The following is an 18,363-nucleotide window of genomic DNA, read 5'->3' on the forward strand; positions in this document are numbered from 1 at the left end:
TGTTGCTCTGGGATCAGCTGGCCCTGCCTGGTTTCTATTGGTGATGGAGGTGTTGCTCTAGGGCCAGCTGGCCCTGCCTGGTTTCTATTGGTGATGGAGGTGTTGCTCTGGGATCAGCTGGCCCTGCCTGGTTTCTATTGGTGATGGAGGTGTTGCTCTGGGGTCAGCTGGCCCTGCCTGGTTTCTATTGGTGATGGAGGTGTTGGTCATGGTGGTATTGTTTTAACACGCCTGAAAGAGGAACATGCCTGTTAACAGCACACCTGAAACCATCGGGCCCTCTCTCTGCCTGGCCCTCTGAACGGGACAACAGAAACACGTCAACTGTCCCTGTCATCGGTGAAATCGCACTGGGGGCTGAGGGAGGGCCCACTCAGGATGGCCCAGCATGCAGGTCTATGCAGACCCCAGACTCTACAATCTGGGGCCCTTGGTTTCTGGAGGAGGCAGACACCCTGGTTTGCGGAGTCTGCGCTCCATTCTGCTGTTGTCCTGGTCTTGTAATGCCCAACCTGGTTTTTACTAACCCTGTTTTTAGACTCTCCCTTTCCTTTAAGCACCTAGCCTTGTTTCCACCTGAATTGACTCTCCCTTAGCTAAGAGAGCCAGACAGACTCCATCTTGGCTCTTTCACTGGCAGCCCCTTCCTCAAGGACTTAACTCGTGCAAGCTGACTCCCAGCACATCCAAGAGTGCAATTAACTGATAAGATACTGTGGCGAGCTATATCCGCAGTTCCCAGGAATTCGTCTGATTGGTAACGCCCAAAGCCCCGTGTCTATCACCTTGTAATAGTCTTAAAGCCCCTGCACCTGGAACTGTTTACTTTCCTGTAACCATTTATCCTTTTAACTTTTTGCCTACTTTATTTCTGTAAAATTGTTTTAACTAGACCCCCTCCCCTTTCTAAACCAAAGTATAAAAGAAAATCTAGCCCCTTCTTCGGGGCCGAGAGAATTTTGAGCGTTAGCCATCTCTCGGTCGCCGGCTAATAAAGGACTCTTAATTCGTCTCAAAGTGTGGCGTTTTCTCTAACTCGCCTGGGTACAACAGTCTCAGGCCACAAGGATGGGTCCTGTAGGATCCCCTTCGGGGTACCCAGGAGCTGGTGGCTTCTGCACTCTGGAGGTCGCAGCCCTTATGTCTCAGTGACCCTAGCCAGCACCAAGCTGGAGCCACACATCCCCACATCCCTCCACAGTGGGGGTGTGAGGCAGGACCTTCTGACTGTACAGAAACTCACTGCAGATCTGGTATTGACTCAAAATTAGCAGCCATCACACACACACACACACACACACACACACACACACACACACACACACACCCCTCCCCTGGAAGAGATCACCTGTGTGTCAGTGGGCTGTGCCCTGAGTCCCCGCCCTATCCCAACGGCTCAGACCCTGGCCTGGCATAACCACACAGGTCACCCTGGTAACTGGCCCCAAGCATCCTACAGGACAGCAGCTTCCAAACTGCACTGAGGAACTGGGAGGATGTGGGGGCCTCTGAGCACTTAGGGTGGTAGGCTCGGGGCTCCTTCCAGCTCTTTCACGTATTGGAGTTCAGAATAGGATTTTGGTTACGAAAGCATTTCACTGCAGCTTTTAGAAAGAAAAGGCTGCTGTAGAAGAGAGTTCAGTGCTGGCTCTCACACTCAGCAGTATATGAGAATCACTCTGGGAGCTTTGAAAACTCCCGACACCCATGCCACGACCCCGACGAATTCCCTGACACTCTCTCAACGCCCCGGGCCAATTCCCCCACACTCTCTCAGGAAGAGACCCAGGCATCTGCATTTTTAAAGCTGTCCAGGAGCCCTCTGAGAACAACAGAGTTTCTCAAAGTGGGGTCCCTGGGCCAGCAGCGTCAGTGTCACCCGGGAACTTGTCAGGAGGGCAAATTCTTGTACTTCACCCCCACCCACGGACTCAGAAACCTGGGAGTGGGGCCAGGGACAAGCCCTGCCGATGACCCTGCTGTCTGGTCAAGGCTGGGAACCGTGCTCCTAGAAGATCTAGCAAGTTCGGGGCCAATGGATGCCAGCACCTGTCCCATCAGGATTCTCGACGGCAAGGGTGGCCCCGCCCCAGCCCAGCAGCCCTGGACTCACGCAAGACACAGTAGAGGCCGAGCTGTTCATAGCCCTCACAGCAGTCGGTCACGTTCCTGGACTCAGGGACCTCCACTACCAGGTACTGGGTCCAGTAAACCGTCTTGGGGCACCGCCTCCAGGGGATCCAGCCACCGCAGGACACATAGGTCATGTAGGACGTCTGCACCGCCTCCACCTTCTGTACAGTGTGGGTCACACGGTAGCTGCACAGCTGGTAGCCCAACAGGGAGAGGCCTTTTTCTAAAAGAGGCAAGCAAGGAGGCGACTGAGAACACCAGGATCAGATCCGTGCGCGCAGTTATCCGCCAGGCGTCCCTCTGCAACAGCAAGTGAGACCACGCCTCCCGCACTCGGGCAGGCCGCTCAGAAGCTGCCCACCAGCCCTCTCCACCGGCCTTTGCCTGCTAGTGCACCAGGAAGGCTGTTGCTTGAGTGAGCACTGAAGAATAAAGCATAAACGTAGCCTGGCCTGCTAAGAAAGCCGCTGTGACTGAGGAGGAGGTGCCACCTGGGCCCCATGCATACTTCCTGAAGCACAGGGGTCTCACTGTCAATATACGAAGGAGAGAGCACAGCGCTGGAATCAACGCTTAGAGATCACGTCCCTTTGTTCTGCTCCATGTGAGCTGATTCCACAGGCCGTAGAATCTCGTGCACATCTATCTCTTAGTCCCCCTGAGCCTCAAGGTTGCCACATGGGAAGTGAACGTGCAGCACTTCCCTCCACAGTGCAAACTGAAGGCCTGCTGTGGCCAGGACATGACAATGACGGCTTTCTTTTCTATGAGGTGGAAGATAAGTAAGCAGGTACTTAAAGCACCTGTGGAGTGGGGTCGCTCTGTGGCAAGTGTGTGAGAAGTTTGTTGATGATAAAAGACCAGCTCAGGCCGGGCGTGATGGCTCACACCTGTAATCCCAGCACTGTGGGAGGCCGAGGCAGGCGGATCACTAGAGCTCAGGAGTTCGAGATTCAGCCTGGCCAACATGGTGAAACCCCATCTCCACCAAAAATATTTTTTAAAAATTAGCCGGGTATGGGCTGGGCGCAGTGGCTCATGCCTGTAATCCCAGCACTTTGGGAGGCTGAGGTGGGCGGATCACGAGGTCAGGAGATTGAGACCATCCTGGCTAACATGGTGAAAGCCCCTCTCTACTAAAAATACAAAAAATTAGCCGGGAGTGGTGGTGGGTGCCTGTAGTCCCAGCTACTTGGGAGGCTGAGACAGAATGGCGTGAACCCAGGAGGCGGAGTTTGCAGTGAGCCAAGATTGCGCCACTACACTCCACCCTGGGTGACAGAGCGAAGACTCTCTCTGAAAAAAATAAAAAACTGTGGTGGTGGGCGCCTGTAATCCCAGCTACTCAGGAGGCTGAGGCAGGAGAATTGCTTGAACCCAGGAGGCGGAGATTGCAGTGAGCCTAGATCATGTCACTGCCATCCAGCCTGGGTGACAGAGCAAGACTCCATCTCAAAAAAAAAGGCCAGTTCAACTTTTCAGCCGTTACCACTGTGATCAGGAGGAGGCACCATCACCCCCCCTGCAGGACAAGCATCAAGTTTACCCTATCGGGCCCCACACATCTCTCACCGGAGCCTGGTTCCTTTACACAAGGTCCATCACCCTCCATCAATGTGATTACTCCGTTCTCGAGACCCCTGGCCCCATGACATTCATTCACCACGAGACTCTTTGGTCGTGGGCATCCCCTGACATGGTGCCTGGGCTACCCATCTCTCCGGGAGCCCCTACTGCCTAGTTGGAATTGATTGTGTTCCTCCAAAAATTCGCGTGTTAAAGTCCTAAACCCCAGTAACTCAGAATATGACCTTATCTGCAGTAATGTCTTATGGAGGGTATCAAGTTAAAGTGGAGACATTAGGGTGGGCCCTAATACAATATGACTGGTCCTTATATTAAAGGGAAATGTGGAGACAGACAGGCACATAGGGAGAAGGTAGAGACCAGGGTGATGCTTCTACCAGTCAAGGAACACCAAAGATCGCCAGCAGCCCCAGAAACTGGAGGCCCGGAGCAGAGACTCCTGCAAGGGCTCGGGAGAAGCCAGGCCTGCCCGCAACTTCACCTTAGACTTCTGGCCTCCAGAACTGTGACTGAATCCATTTCTGCTGTTTAAGCCGCCCAGGCTGTGTTTCTTTGTTGCAGCAGCCCTAGCCAGTGCACACAGGGATGGTGAAGGGTCCCCTCCAGCTCCCCTGTGGCACCTAGCAGGGGGCCCTGAGTACATGGACTCTCAGTGCAGGATGAACGGAGGATTTGACGTACAGTGCTTGCATTTCAGACACTCAACCCCTGGGCTCTAAGCTTTACTAGAGCGTACCCCCAAGAGGTGGGGCTCAGTATTACGGTTTATTTCCCTCAATGAGTAGCTGGATTGATTTCTGGGGAGGAACACAGAGATGGGAGCAGAAATGATCACAAAACCACTGCTGTCCTTATTCTCTCCACTGGGGCAGCATCTCTGAAGATACCCTCCTTGGACTTCACAGCAACCTACAAGTGTGCAGAAAGCGGGACTCCAGGGGCTTGTTACTCACCCCAGGAAGAAAAGGGGCAGAGCCAGCCCTCAAACAAGGTGAGGGAAGAGGCTGCAGATTTGCTCTGGGCAGAACACAGGTGCTGGACCACACACTTGCTGCAGAGCGACCCCACTCCACAAGCAACAGGGACTGAAGCTGCAACCTCTTCTAGGGGCTGAACCCCAAATCACCTTGAGGGCTCAGCTGGGCCTCTGGGGATGGGGACCACCTGCTGCTTGGCATCACCAGTGGGGCAGTTACTGTGAGCTCTGCAAAGGAACGGGAGGTCCTCGTCATACAGGGTGGAACAGGACAAATCAGCTTCTAGGACCAGGGCAGCTTGACTGAGAGCCTAGAGGTGACTTGCATGAAGAATGGTGGAATATGGCCGGAAGGAACGCGCTCACCTACTCAGTGACCACGCCGAGCAAGGCAAAGGCCGAGGACTTCCTGCACCAAGAAGCAGAGTGGATCTAGCTTGTGTTTTTCATCGTAACCTGAGCAGAGATGCCAACCACATTAAGGACACTTACAGCTCCTTGTCTCTAGAGAGGTGCCAGGGCCCCACCTGATCTTTACATAGCCCCAGCTGGTCCGCAGCAGAGCCCTCCTGCACGCACACGCACACGCACACACACACACACTCGTCTCCTGTAGAACCCGGGAGATGTTTGCCCTGTTTTGTTTTTAACGTTTTATCTGAGGTCATGTGCCATCCCAAGCCTGGCTTCTTGGCCAAGCCCAGAGAAGAAAGCATTTAGCAGATCCTGCCATTCCACAAAGACCCACAAGGGCCATCGGAGCAGGAGCCAGGGGTCTTGGATTCCCGTCTCAGAGACGGGAAAGCCTAATGCTCTGGGGCCGACAAGAGTCCTGGGGTCAGATGGACCTGCGCTCACACCCAGGCTCAGAAACACCTGTTGCATGATTGCGCCCATGTCATGCCCTCCCAGTGCCCCTCTCTTGTCATCCGTGAAATAACAGCCATGCCCTGTGGCTGCAAAAGGCTGAAGTGGGGCCATGCCCGTGAAGGCAGTGCTGGCATACAGGGGAAATTCGGGGCGAGCACATGTGGGGTTGCTGAGGTTCTGCCCCGTGTCCTCATATACAATGAGGGGTTCTGTAAACACCTCCTAAGACCTTCTCCAGCTTCCCAGGATTCCCACTCATTATGCATCTGAACTGTGGGGTCTACACATTACCTGTTCCAATGGGAAAATCCATTCCACAAATCACAAAGCAAAATCCTGCTTCTGGGTGAAAAACTTTAAAGTAGTACAAAAACATAGTTTATTTTAGAAACAGAATGGATTCCTTTAAATTTGTAACTGAATAAGACAGATTTTTAAGAGGAAAATGATTTTAAAATTCTGCACCCCCATTTCCCTGGATTCTGGGGTTTCAGAATCCCCGTGTGTTTTTTAGAAGCTGCTCTGCTCTCCGCATGCCTGGGAAAACTCCGGACAGAGCCCTGGTGCAGCCTCTGGCTCCTGTGGTGACTCTGCCCTGTGAGCTGTGTGGGCTGGGCGAGTCCCTGATCCATTCTGGGTCTCCCTTTCTTTTTGGTTTTTGTATTGTGGCTTTTTTTGTTTGTTTGTTTGTTTGTTTGGGGGCTTTTGCTCTGCCGCCCAGGCTGCAGTGCAGTGGAGCAATCTTAGCTCACTGCAGCCTCGACCTCCCAAGCTCAAGCGATCCTCCCATCCCAGCCTCCTGTGTAGCTGGGACCACAAGTGTGCACCACCATGCCTGGCTAATTTTTTTTTTTTTTTTCGGTACAGATGGGGTCTCATGATGTTGCCCAGGCTAGACCTCCTTTTTTTTTTAATCTATAAGCGGGGACTTGAATGCACCAAGGTTCAGGAGACCTTTCTTCTGTAGGAGCTCACTGTTCTCAGTGGGATCTGAGGACCCACAGCATCTGCATCACCCACAGACATGCAGAGTTCCAGGCCCTGCACCCCAGACCTGCTGGCTAAGAATCTGCATTTTACCCCCACGAACGCCCAGGTGATTCAGCAACAGGTTCCCACTGGGGGAGTCCTCTTCCCAAAACCCTACCTGGCACTCCTGGCCCACCTCCACAGCTGCTAGCATGTGCGCTTACGGAAAAGCTTGTCCACCAAGGAACAGACGTCGCCTCTCCAAGCAGAGGCGTCCTTGCCTGCCCAGGTCTCCGCAGGAGGCTGTCCTCATGAGACCCATGCCAGGGAGCCCCTGTCCTTAAGAACTGCCCATGCCAAGCCCAGACCCCTCACCTGTGAAGCCGCTGGCCTGGCTTGGGCCCACAGCACTGACCAGAGCCAGCAGGGCCAGCCCCGAGGTCCTGAGCATCGTCCGGCAGTGGTGGCAGTACAGGGCTCTGGGCCTCTACCACGAAGCCTGGGTCTCTGCTACACCAAGGCTCATAGGGGCCTGAGCTGCCTGGACCTGGAGAAACGGCCTTTCTGTCCCCTATGCTGCTGCAGGTGGCAATGACTTCAGAGGAAGCACCGCTGGGAGCAGTCCCTTATGCCTGCTCGTTAACACCTACCACTGCCATGGCCGTTTCCCTGGGGGCTCCTGCGTGTCACAGCCTATTCTGCTCCAAGCAGATGGCATCTTTCAGGAAAGGTGAGTACCTAACAGCCCAGACTGCATCGCTGGATCCCATCTCGTTGTTACGCAGAAAACACATTTGAGACCCAAATCTGAGTCTCTCCATCAACATAGACTATTCTCTTACCCTATCGTTCCGAACTGGCAGAAGAAAACAGCATCAAATCAAAGTGGTACATCACGTTCAGAAAAGCGTCCTTCACACGGTTCCACAATGCAGTTCAAAAGTCACAAAAATGTCCAGGTGCTTTGACCCAGTCCTCTCCTCCTGGAGCTTGGGCTGAGAGCACGAAGCTGTGGTCACAGGGATGTGCATTACTTATTATGACTTAAAGTGGGAAATTACATAATTGAACAGCCACAGGAGAATGGGAGAGTAATTATTACAGAGCATCTGGATGCAGTATTATACGGGCGTTGAAATGCTCACCGTGAAGTTTTAGTAGCATAGGAAATACTTAACAATGTGAAGTCAAAACAGCAGCGCATGCAACTTCATCTCCATGAAAGTGACAACTCTGTACAGTTATATAAGCACGGAGAAAACTCCAGAAAGGGCCATGGGACAGGAAGAAAACATTTTGAGGAGTGATAAGGATACAGGTGATTTATGTTTTATTTAAGTAATCATCGTGGTATATGTGAAGTAGATTTCTAAATCTCATGTTAAGTTCTTTCTAGCTCATGATGTGTTCATACCACACTGTTGATTGCCTCTTACTGCTTGGTGCTGACTGCTGAAGCCCAATTTTTAACATTGGATGAAGAAGATCTTGTTGCTTTTACTGAGGAAACATTCAGATGAGTTAACAAAGATTCACCTTGGCTGCATGGTTTGGGAGCATAGTTCCCTGGTGTTCTAGATACAAAACAATTCCTCCAGAAGGGACCTTCTCGCCTAACGCCCGCACCAACGTTGCTACCTCTTTTATTCTCTGTAGATTAATCTCTGAGATGATGAACTGTGGCATTTGCTTGGCTAATGACTAAACGTCAGATGCCATGACAAGAATACAAAAAGGAGGCTGGAAATGATCTCACAGCAAAGGGGTTGCGTACAACCGGTGTCCTTGGAACACAGCAGCTTTTATAGAAAACCAAAAGCTTCACGCAGAATTGGCTCACTAAAAAAAGTTTTCATGGGAAAAGAATAAATGTTAAAGCTATTATATAATACTCAAGAAAGTGAAAATTTATTAACACTAAAAGAAAAAAGTATTATGATTTAAGTAAATCTGAACATTTTAAAATGCAAGATGAATTTGTATTATCTTGTATATATCATCTCAAAATGTTTGCTACTATAATGTATGAATGTCTATAAAATATCAAGGTAAATCAGAGATAATATTACAGGTTAAAACTCAAAATTTGTCTGGTGCACTGTTGTCTCTCATCTTCACGATTACCCTATGAAATAGGTCCTTTGTCCCTATTATATAGGTGAGAAAACAGGTTCAGAAAGGCCACACAGCCAGTAAACAAGAGATTAAACCCCGGCTTGTCCAAGCCTCAAGCCGCAGTTCTTCACACTCCCCTCCACTGCTGGTCTGTCATGATTTAACCACAGACCTCAAGACAGGGGAACAAAGTCAAGACATTTTACCAATTGAGGACTTCATAATAAGTTACAATTGCCCGTAAAATGTCATTGTAACATGCTGTCTCTTTATATTAAATGATTAAAGAAAAAAATCTCAAAATTAACTGTCTGTTTCTAGCTTGGTCTCTCCTTCAACCTCCATTTCATTGAGGCACAATGAAAGAAACCCCTACTGTGTGTGTGTGTGTGTGTGTGCGCGCGCGCATGTGTGTTTCTGTCTGTGTTTTGTCCACAGAAGGCATTTTTCTCCAGTTATCCTTTATGCATATTTTTCTGCATGATGGCCGGAGGGATTTTCCATGTTTGTACTGTCCATGTAAACACTCTGAGGAGAAAAACAACCCTATACTATAACCCAACAGGGAGAGAATTCTCCAGCACTTGGTGTCCAACATGCCCAGAGTGTGTCTTCCACAGTCCATCCGGCGGAGAGCCCCAAATTCGCTCAGTGCCGCTGTGCAGAAAGGACAGCATCCCCCACACAGCATCCAAAGTCCGGAGAGACAATGGAGGCCACTGGTGTGCCATGCTGGCTTTCAGGGCACCCACGCCCAGGCATTCACACCCACTCACACCCACATACCTGCGCTCACACTGGGCGTAAACACAGACACATCCACACTCACATGTGCACCGACACATACAGACACACTCACACAAGTCCACACACATACTGACACACGTTCACACACACACAAACACAAACTCATATGTCACATCACTCACTCATGCATGCCCATTCACACATGCCCACACTAACACATGTACATGTATTCACACTCATACGCATATGGGCATGCACACACACAGACACACATTCACACCCTCACACTTGTGCACACTCACATTCACTCTTTAATCTGCACACCCACACACATGCTCATACTCACAATCACACACATTCACACTCGTACTTGCACACACACAGCTACCCACTCTCACACGCACAACACAGGAGCCAAGGAAGTGCTTCCCATCCCTGGACGCAGCCTCTCCCTGGGCGTGTGCTGCACCTCCTGTCTTGAGCGCTGGTGCCTGGGCCGGCAGCTGCCCTGTTTTCTCCATCTCTAGAGGGAGTGATTTGAACTCAATGGCCTCCGGGGGGCCTTTCTCATCTCAGGTCAGACTTCTAGGACCCTATGTGTGCAAGCTCACAGAGGCTCAACAAGTTATACTGCAAAATCACACGTCTGTCATTACCCTACAGCCAAAATGTTCACAGCCTCCTCTTCGTATCCCCAGGCATTCACACCCACTCACACTCACATACATGCACTCACACTGGGTGTAAACACAGACACATCCACACTCACATGTGCACTGACATACAGACACACGTTCACACACACACACACACACTCATATGCCATACCACTCACTCATGCATGTGCATTCACACATGCCCACACTAACACATGTACACATATTCACTCATACATATATGGGCATGCATGGTAACGGCTGCCAGGCAGGTGCAGGCAGAAAGAGGCAGGGCGGGAGAAGCCCTCATCTCCAAGGGTGGCCAGGTGGGTTTATTTTCAGGGAAAGCTGGTTGTGATGGAGAATGTGAGGACGAGCTACGGAGGAGAGTCATGCAACCGAGAAATGGTTTGGACTTGGAAGAGACCTTGAGTCATCCGGCCCAGCATCCAGGCCATCCAGGTGGCTGTCCGACAGCGGTGGTGACTTAACACCCTGTTTCTCGGGGTGTGGGTGGGGACCACCTGCATGGGGAGGGAACATATAGAAAATGCAGGCTCCCAGCCTCACCCCTGTCTCACTCAGGCACTGGAGGTAGGCCCCCGGCATCCGGGTGACTGGGGTGCTCACACGACCTTGAGTACGGGACTCCGTCCTCCTGAACACCAGGCCACGAATCCAGTGGGATGGCCCCTTCTGTGGACAGATGGCTCTGCCTGAAAATTCCGCCCGATGTGGAATCACGGTTGGCCTTCCTGCTGGAACGACCACACCCGAGAAGCCTGGTCCACCCTCACACTGGACGGTGAGTGCCACTCCTCCATGTGGCAGCCTTCGGACCCTTCTGGAGAGTTCTCCGGGCCGCCTCTGTTTTGCTCCCCTCCCCCATCTCTCTCTCCCTCACTCACACAGACACGTGCCCTCGTCTTTGTCTCTGTTTCCGTTTGCCTTTGCAGAGCTCGGCTTTCTTATCACAGCCCGAATGACTTTTCCTTTTTCACATTCCTCTTCGGAGACTGTCCACGGGCGACAGCTGCCGGGTTGGATGGAAAGTGAGGGTGCGGCCTGGGGTCGGGACGCTGTCTCCAGGCCCCAAGGAGCAGTGTGGGCATGTCGCTTTCTCCTGGTGAGGCCGAGCAGATCGGAAGGCGAAGAGACACAAGAAACTCCCAGAAGAGGTGCCCAGGCCTTCAGAGGTGCTTCTGTAATACAGCGAAGGCATATCTAAGGCCAGGGGCGTGGTGGACATGCACGTGCCGGTGTGTTTTCAGACCCTGCATGCCTCACAGTGGAACCTGGGGAAAGCCCTGGATTAGGAGCCAAATACCCTCAGTCCAGTCCTCGTTCTGCCAACAGCTGGACAGGGTCCCCTGGGTGGCATTTATCCACGCAGTGCCTCGGTTCCCTAAATGGGAAATTACCAAAAGGGAATAGTGATGCCTTCTAATTTAGTGGTGTTTTAATGCCTCCTGATTTTATGAAAACCAAATTAATTAATGTTTGGGAATGCCTTCCAGAACTAGAGTGTATTTTAAGTATCCATCACTTATTGTCATTAAATGTAGGTAAGGCCATTACTGGGGAAATATAATTAAAAATAAAATGTGCTGGCCAGGCACAATGGCTCACGTCTGTAATCCCAGCACTTTGGGAGGTTGGAGGGGGGTGGATCACGAAGTCAGGAGTTCAAGACCAGCCTGGCCAAGATGGTGAAACCCCATCTCTACTAAAAATACAAAAATTAGCCAGGTGTGGTGGCACATGCCTGTAATCTCAGCTACTTGGGAGGCTGAGGCAGAGAATTGCTTGAACCCAGGAGGCGGAGGTTGCAGTGAGCCAAGATCGCGCCACTGCACTCCAGCCTGGAGGACAGAGCAAGACTCCGTCTCAAAAAAAAAAAAAAAGAAAGAATAAAGAAGTGTGTTCCCAACCCAGAAAACCTCTCCACAAAGGTGGAAGACAAAGAAAATTTCATTATTGAATAACCATTAAGCCAGAAGATGATATGCATCACAAGCAATGGCTAAGAGATTGCAAAGAAAGGATCTTATCCTTTTAAAGACTCAAACAGGTACGACTCACTGCATGCGTGTTTTCAACATAAACAATAACTAGTCCTTAAGGAAGAGGCCCTGACAGTGCCGTTGACCATTGACCCCATACACTGTTGACCCCAGAACCACCTGGTCACTGGGGTTACCATCTGTGTTTGTTAATTGTCTGTATCTAGAAGAAGAATGAACTCCTATCTTCATGACAAGAGGTAGTTTTGCAGCCTGGAGCAAGATGGACTAAGTTAGGCTTTTGGCCTCCCTAGGAAACCAGAGAGGCCAGAAGACAGTTTGGGAGGCTGAGCTGGGCAGATCGCCTGAGGTCAGGAGTTCAAGACCAGCCTGGCCAACATGGTGAAACCCTGCCTCTACTAAAAATACAAAAAAAAATTAGCCAAGCACAGTGGCACACACCTGTAATCCCAGCTACTCGGAAGGCTGAGGCAGGAGAATTGCTTGAACCCAGGAGGTGGAGGTTGCGGTGAGCCGAGATTGCGCCACTGCACTCCAGCCTGGGCAACAGAGCAAGACTCCGTCTCAAAAAAAGAAAAAAAAAAAAAGAGTAATGCTCAGAGAAAAAGGAGAGAAAAATCTCTTCCCTTCTTTTCAATCAGGAGACTTAAGCCTCTATTTTTAATTTGTCTCTGTGCTTGAAATCCTGAGGTGGTTTTAAGGGCATAGCACACTTACCAGAGAAGGCTGGCCTGGGTGCGTGCCAGGGCCTCTTCCAACTCTGAGATAGTGAGCATCAAGGATAAGCTTTGGAGCCTATTGATAACAGCATTAGCACCACGATCAGGAATGCTGTCAGTCCTAACAAGTAACGTTAGGACAAAGAATTCACAGTTCATGTAAAAGAGTGAATGCAAGTCAGAAACAAAAGTCCACCTACGTCTGGGTCCTGGAACCTGGCTGCGGAGGGCAGCTTGGTCTGGAGAATAGGGTGCCAGCCAGGTCTGGTGTCCTGACTTCTAGACAGGACTCCAGCCTGTCTGTAAGAGTTGGTGCAGGCCGAGCGCAGTGGCTCACTCCTGAAATCCCAACACTTTGGGAGGCTGAGGCGGCCGGATCACAAGGTCAGCAGATCGAGGCCCTCCTGGCCAACATGGTGAAACCCCCTCTCTAATAAAAATACAAAATCTGGGCATGGGGGAGCACGCCTGTAATCCCAGCTACTCGGGAGGCTGAGGCAGGAGAATCACTTGAACCAGGGAGTCGGAGGTTGCAGTGAGACAAGATCATGCCACTGCACTCCAGTCAGGCTGACAGAGCTAGACTCTGCCTCAAAAAAAAAAAAAAGAGTTGGTGCAGTCGTTGGCCACCTGGACTTCAGGGTCTTGTTTCCGGATGGTGAAGATGACTGGCTCGATCCACACTTGCACCAGCATTTCACGACTGGATCATCTCTTAGGACAGGTCAGACCATGGTGCTTCCAGACCCATCAGGTCCATTCTGCACCCAGTAATGGATATCATCATGTGGCTTTGAAATAATGAAGCGAGAGCAATCGAATCTGAACTGAAATGCAGTAACTACATGAATGAGTTTATAGTGTGGCATGTTAGAAAGCTTTCTGCTGGAGGGTTCCAAATAAGTGACGCCAAACTCAGTGGGGATCGTTCCCCGCCAGCCCTCATCTCAACAGGCAGCTGCCCCAGCACAGTCACTCCTGGGAAACACCAATGTCCCAAGGCGCGGAGTCTTTCTGCCGGGGCTGAGGTTGGGATAAAAGGACATCACAACAGCGAGTTGCCTCTACCTTGAATCAGGCTTTAATCTTTAAGAGGAAAAGAGAGAAGGTGTACATTCCCCCAGCCACAAGGATTTTCAAAAGTAAAAACAGAATACAACAGATTCAATAGCTCCAATAAATGATTTAAAAATTCTCAGATATGCATTCTTTGTCAGGATTCTCCAGAGAAACAGAAAACTGATTTAAAAAAAAAAAAAAGAAAAAGAAAAGAAAAGAAAGAAATTTGTGGGCCGGGCATGTTGGCACACGCCTGTAATCCCAGCGCTTTGGGAGGCTGAGGCGGGCAGATCATCTGAGGTCAGGAGTTAGAGACCGGTCTGGCCAACATGGCAAAAACCCGTCTCTACTAAAAATACAAAAATTAGCCAGGTGTGGTGGTGGGCACCTGTAGTCCCAGCTACTCAGGAGGCTTAGGCAGGGGAATCACTTGAACCTGGAGGCAGAGGTTGCAGTGAGCCGAGATTACGCCTTTGCACTCCAGCCTGGGCAACTAAAGCGAAACTCTGTCTCAAAAGAAAAAAAGAAAAGAAAGAAAGAAATTCGTGATTATAAGAAATTGGCTCACACAGTTATGGAGCTGACAAGTCCAACACCACCTGCAGAGTGAGTCAGCAAGCTGGGGCCCAAGAGAGCCGCCGTGGAGTTCCTGCACCGACGTAGGCAGACTCAAGACCCGGGGAGAGGTGATGTTTCAGTTCAAGTCCAAAGGCATCAAAAAGCTGATGTTCCAGTTCGGAGGCCATCCGGCAGGAGGGGTTCTCTCCTCCTTGGGGGCAGGGGCAGCCCTTTTGCTGTTTTCAGGCCTTTGGCTGATTGCACGAGGCCCACTCACATTCTGCTTGACTCAGTCTATTGATTCAAATATGAATCCAATCAGATCAGAGGAGGGACCTGCAGAGGCACGGCCGGCAGAGAAACCGTTGGGCTGGACTGCCAACTGAGAACGCCAGGGATCTGATTCACCAGCAGCCTTGGGGACATTCACCTCAGGCTCCACAAACTGCCAGAAACCCCCCAAGCCCAAAGGCATCCATACAACAGCCGGGTTATTTCAGATTGACACACGTCCTAGTGCACAAGTCAGCCCACACATCCCACAGGCACTGAGCGTCTCTTGTTGCTCACCCCAAATAAACTCTGGTGAAACTGGGGGGCCGCAGGGTGTGGAGAAGAGGGAAGAAGGGCAGAGGGCAGAAGTGGGTGGTTTGCTCTGCTCCACCCATGGAAGGCTGGTGCACACGGCTGCTTCTGAAAGGGCTTCCTGCTTTAATTGCAGTGCTGAGACACAGGTGGCTCTCACGCCCTCTAATTCAGGCAAAGCCTCCACTGGGGTGAGGGGGAGCCGGGGGACAAGCAAGTGGCCAGTTGGGAGCAATGTTCACAATGGCTCCTTGCATGCACCAGCCCCAGAGTCTTAGAGGGAGGGATTCCTCCAGAGGGACTGAGGCCAGAGGTTTCCACTGCTCCTGTCCTAACGATCAGGTGAGCAGCCTCCCTGGGTTCCTGGGTCTAAGGCATCGCTCAGGAGGAAGGACTTTCACCACCTTTGCCAGGAAAGACTCCTGATACCCAGGACGGGCTGCTCACCTGCTGGGAAGCTCTTTTAAAAATCCCGATGCCTGGCCTCCAGCCCCGGGAAAGCAGCTTAGAATCTCTTTGGGGAACACCTGGGGGGACTCCAAGGGGCAGCAAGGTTGACAGCCTTGACCCAGTCCAAACACAGGGCAGCTTGCCAATGAGGAAGTGAAAGCGAAGGGCCCTTGGCCAAGGTCACCCTGTGCAGCGGGCTGAATGGCAGCCCCACGCACCCCTGCAAAAGATGTGTCCAATCCTAACCCCAGGTACCTGTGAATGTCAACTTATTTGGAAAAAGGGTCTTTTTGCAGATGTAATTTAGATGAGATCATCCTGGATTTAAGGTGAACCTAAATCCAATGACTGGCATCCTTACAAAAAGAAGGAGAGGGAGATTTGAGGTGCATAGAGGGAAGCCCTGAGAAGCCATGGAGATTGGAGTGATCCATCTACGAAGAGCCTGGAATGCCAGGAAGGGCTCACCCCAGACCCTGGGAGAGGCAGGGGACGGTTTCTCCCTCGCAGCCTCCAGAGGAAACCAGTGCTGTCAGCCCCTTGATTTCAGACCTGCAGCCTCCGAGCTTTGAGAGAGTGCAGGTCTATTGTTCAGCCTCCCAGCTTGTGGTTCTTTCTTTGTACAGTATCCCCAGGACGTTGGTTAAGAGTGCAGCCTCACTCACTGTCGTGGGACCCCTCCGTTGGCTCTTCTCACCACCCACTTTTGCCCTCTGCCCATCTCCCCTCTTCTCCACCCCTGCGAGTCCCGCCCCAGTTCCAGCAGAGTTTATTTGGGGTGAACAAGAGACGCTCAGTGCACATGGGGTGTGTGGGCTGACTTGCACATTAGGATGTGTGTCAATCTGAAACAACCTGGCCATTCTCTCGACGCCTTTGGGCTTGGGGGCATTTCTGACAGGTTGTGGAGCCCAAGGTGAACGTCCCCAAGGCTGTTGGTGAACTGATTCAGATCCCTGGTGGTCGCAACTGACAGTTCAGCCCCTCCCTGGTTTCTCTGCCAGCTGCGCTTCTGCAGGCCCCTCCCTTAGATCTAACGCATCTGTAATGCTTTCATCTCACTGAGAACCCTCCGCCTCTGGCAGGTTAAAGTAGCACTCAGGGTTGGATGTATTATCTCACCACATCTGCTTCAGTTTCCCCTGCAGAGGCGGCTCAGCGTTGGCGCTGGCGCTGGCCGGGCACAGCACTAACTAACTTGCTTCTTTGTGATCCTTCCCCCACTTTCATTTGGAAATGTTCTCACATTCTCTGCTTCTTGTAACCTCAACAGTGGGTGATGTTGAGAAAGTGTCATTTTTGTCCCAAGGCCTTTCTCCCTGTTGGACGGTCCCAGGGCTCGGCACAGCAGCCTTAGCAGGGTGGAGAGGGAAAAGGTCAGGAGCCCAGCACGGGGTGCAGTCCAGGGTCCCAACCTAGATTCTCTGCCTGCCACGAGTTCACGTGGGGAAGGCCAATTTGTCCTGAGGAAACCACAGCTCAAGTGCTCACCATGACGTTGATGACAGTGACCATCAGTTGCCACTGTCCCGCTGCGGATCTTGCTGATTTTCTGATACAGAGATGACCTCAGAGCCTCTAGCGTGGAGAGGAAAGCTCCCAAGATCAAAGTCAGGGCCGGTCACTGGCTGCCACTGTGTAGGATTTTACCCTGGAGACAAGTGGAGGGAAATGAGGGCACGAGAAGACGCTGCCTCGCCTGCCACTGAGAGAGCCCTGCAGCCACATCGCCCCCACAGGGCAGTGTTCAAGACCCCGCTTCCCGCAGGGCAGGGGCTGGGGCTTGTTGGGGACGTGTGTGGGATCTGAGCACAGGGACAGCCTCCAGCTTGTAACCTGTTGCCGCTTCCTCCTTCCAGAAAAAAACACGCCTGGCAGAGGCAGGCCCAGCCCTGCGGGGTTTCAACTTCTGAAGCAGCTCAGGCAAAAGGCCGAAAACAGGAAGTGAGACTTGGGCAGTGGGAGGAGGGTGTGGGCAAGCAGGAGGGATGCTGATACAGAAAATTCACATTTGAGAAGAACCCAACGTACAAGAAAGGAGAGGAAAAGAGAGAGAGAAGACACCAGCACGAACTCCCCGTGGGTGCGCCGGGCTTTTCCTCAGCTGCCTGCCTGAGAGCCAGCCTCTGCCCTGCCCCACTCCTTCCACACACATTCGCCGCCCTGCCTGCTGCAGGCCAGCCGGGGCCTCAGTGGGACCCACTCACGGCCTCCAAAAGGCTTAAAGTCTCTTGTGGGCTAAATTGTGTCCCTCAAAAAGGTATGTTGAAGTCCTACCCCTCTGAACTGGTGAATGTGACTGTATTTGGGAACAGGGTTTTTGCAGGTGTAGTTAAGATGAGGTCAAACTGGAGTAGAGTGGGCCCTAAATCTAATATGTCCTTATAAAAAGAGAGACATTCGGATGCAGATGAATGGAGAAGGGAGTACCAAGAGACAACAGAGGTGGAGGGGGAGTGAGGCGGCTGCAGCCAGGGCACCCCCGGGGACCACCGCCCCCGCCGGCACCAGCACAGGCCAGGAGGGCTCTGTCCAGACACCTGGATCTTGACCTTCCGGCCTCCAGAGCTGTGAGGGAATCAGCATCGGTTGTTTAAGCTCCCAGTTTGCACTGCTTTGTTCCCAGCCCAAGCCGACTCACACAGGGTCTAATGGGGAAGAGGTTAAACACGTTAAACATAATCCTCCCGCCTCAGCCTCCCAAAGTGCTGGGATTACAGGCATGAGCCACCATGTCCTGCCCTCACTGCTTTTTTATTTGTTTAGTAATTGGCTGGTTTTTTTGTTTGTTTGTTTGTTTGTTTGTTTGTTTTAGACAGGGTCTCTCTCTGTCACTCAGGCTGGAGTGCATGACAGGATCTGGGCTCACTGCAGCCTTGACCTCCTGGGCACCAATCCTCCCACCTCAGCCTCCC

The 18,363-nt window shown here is 51.7% G+C and overlaps 1 protein-coding gene across 2 annotated transcripts in view; it reads right to left on the reverse strand.

Annotated features, from left to right (window-relative positions):
• The window catches only part of UMODL1 (uromodulin like 1), a 72,340-nt gene extending 65,354 nt beyond the window's left edge, over positions 1 to 6,986 (reverse strand). For both annotated transcript variants that reach the window (XM_055279775.2, XM_063639230.1), the window contains exons 1-2: positions 6,911 to 6,986; positions 2,114 to 2,356 (exon numbers count right to left, since the gene is read on the reverse strand). In XM_055279775.2, coding sequence (XP_055135750.2) covers positions 2,114 to 2,356; positions 6,911 to 6,986 — 319 coding nt within the window. The remainder of the gene's footprint in view (positions 1 to 2,113; positions 2,357 to 6,910) is intronic.
• Positions 6,987 to 18,363: the final 11,377 nt, after the last annotated feature.

Source organism: Symphalangus syndactylus, chromosome 5 (assembly GCF_028878055.3).
Source record: "Symphalangus syndactylus isolate Jambi chromosome 5, NHGRI_mSymSyn1-v2.1_pri, whole genome shotgun sequence".
Taxonomy (NCBI): domain Eukaryota; kingdom Metazoa; phylum Chordata; class Mammalia; order Primates; family Hylobatidae; genus Symphalangus; species Symphalangus syndactylus.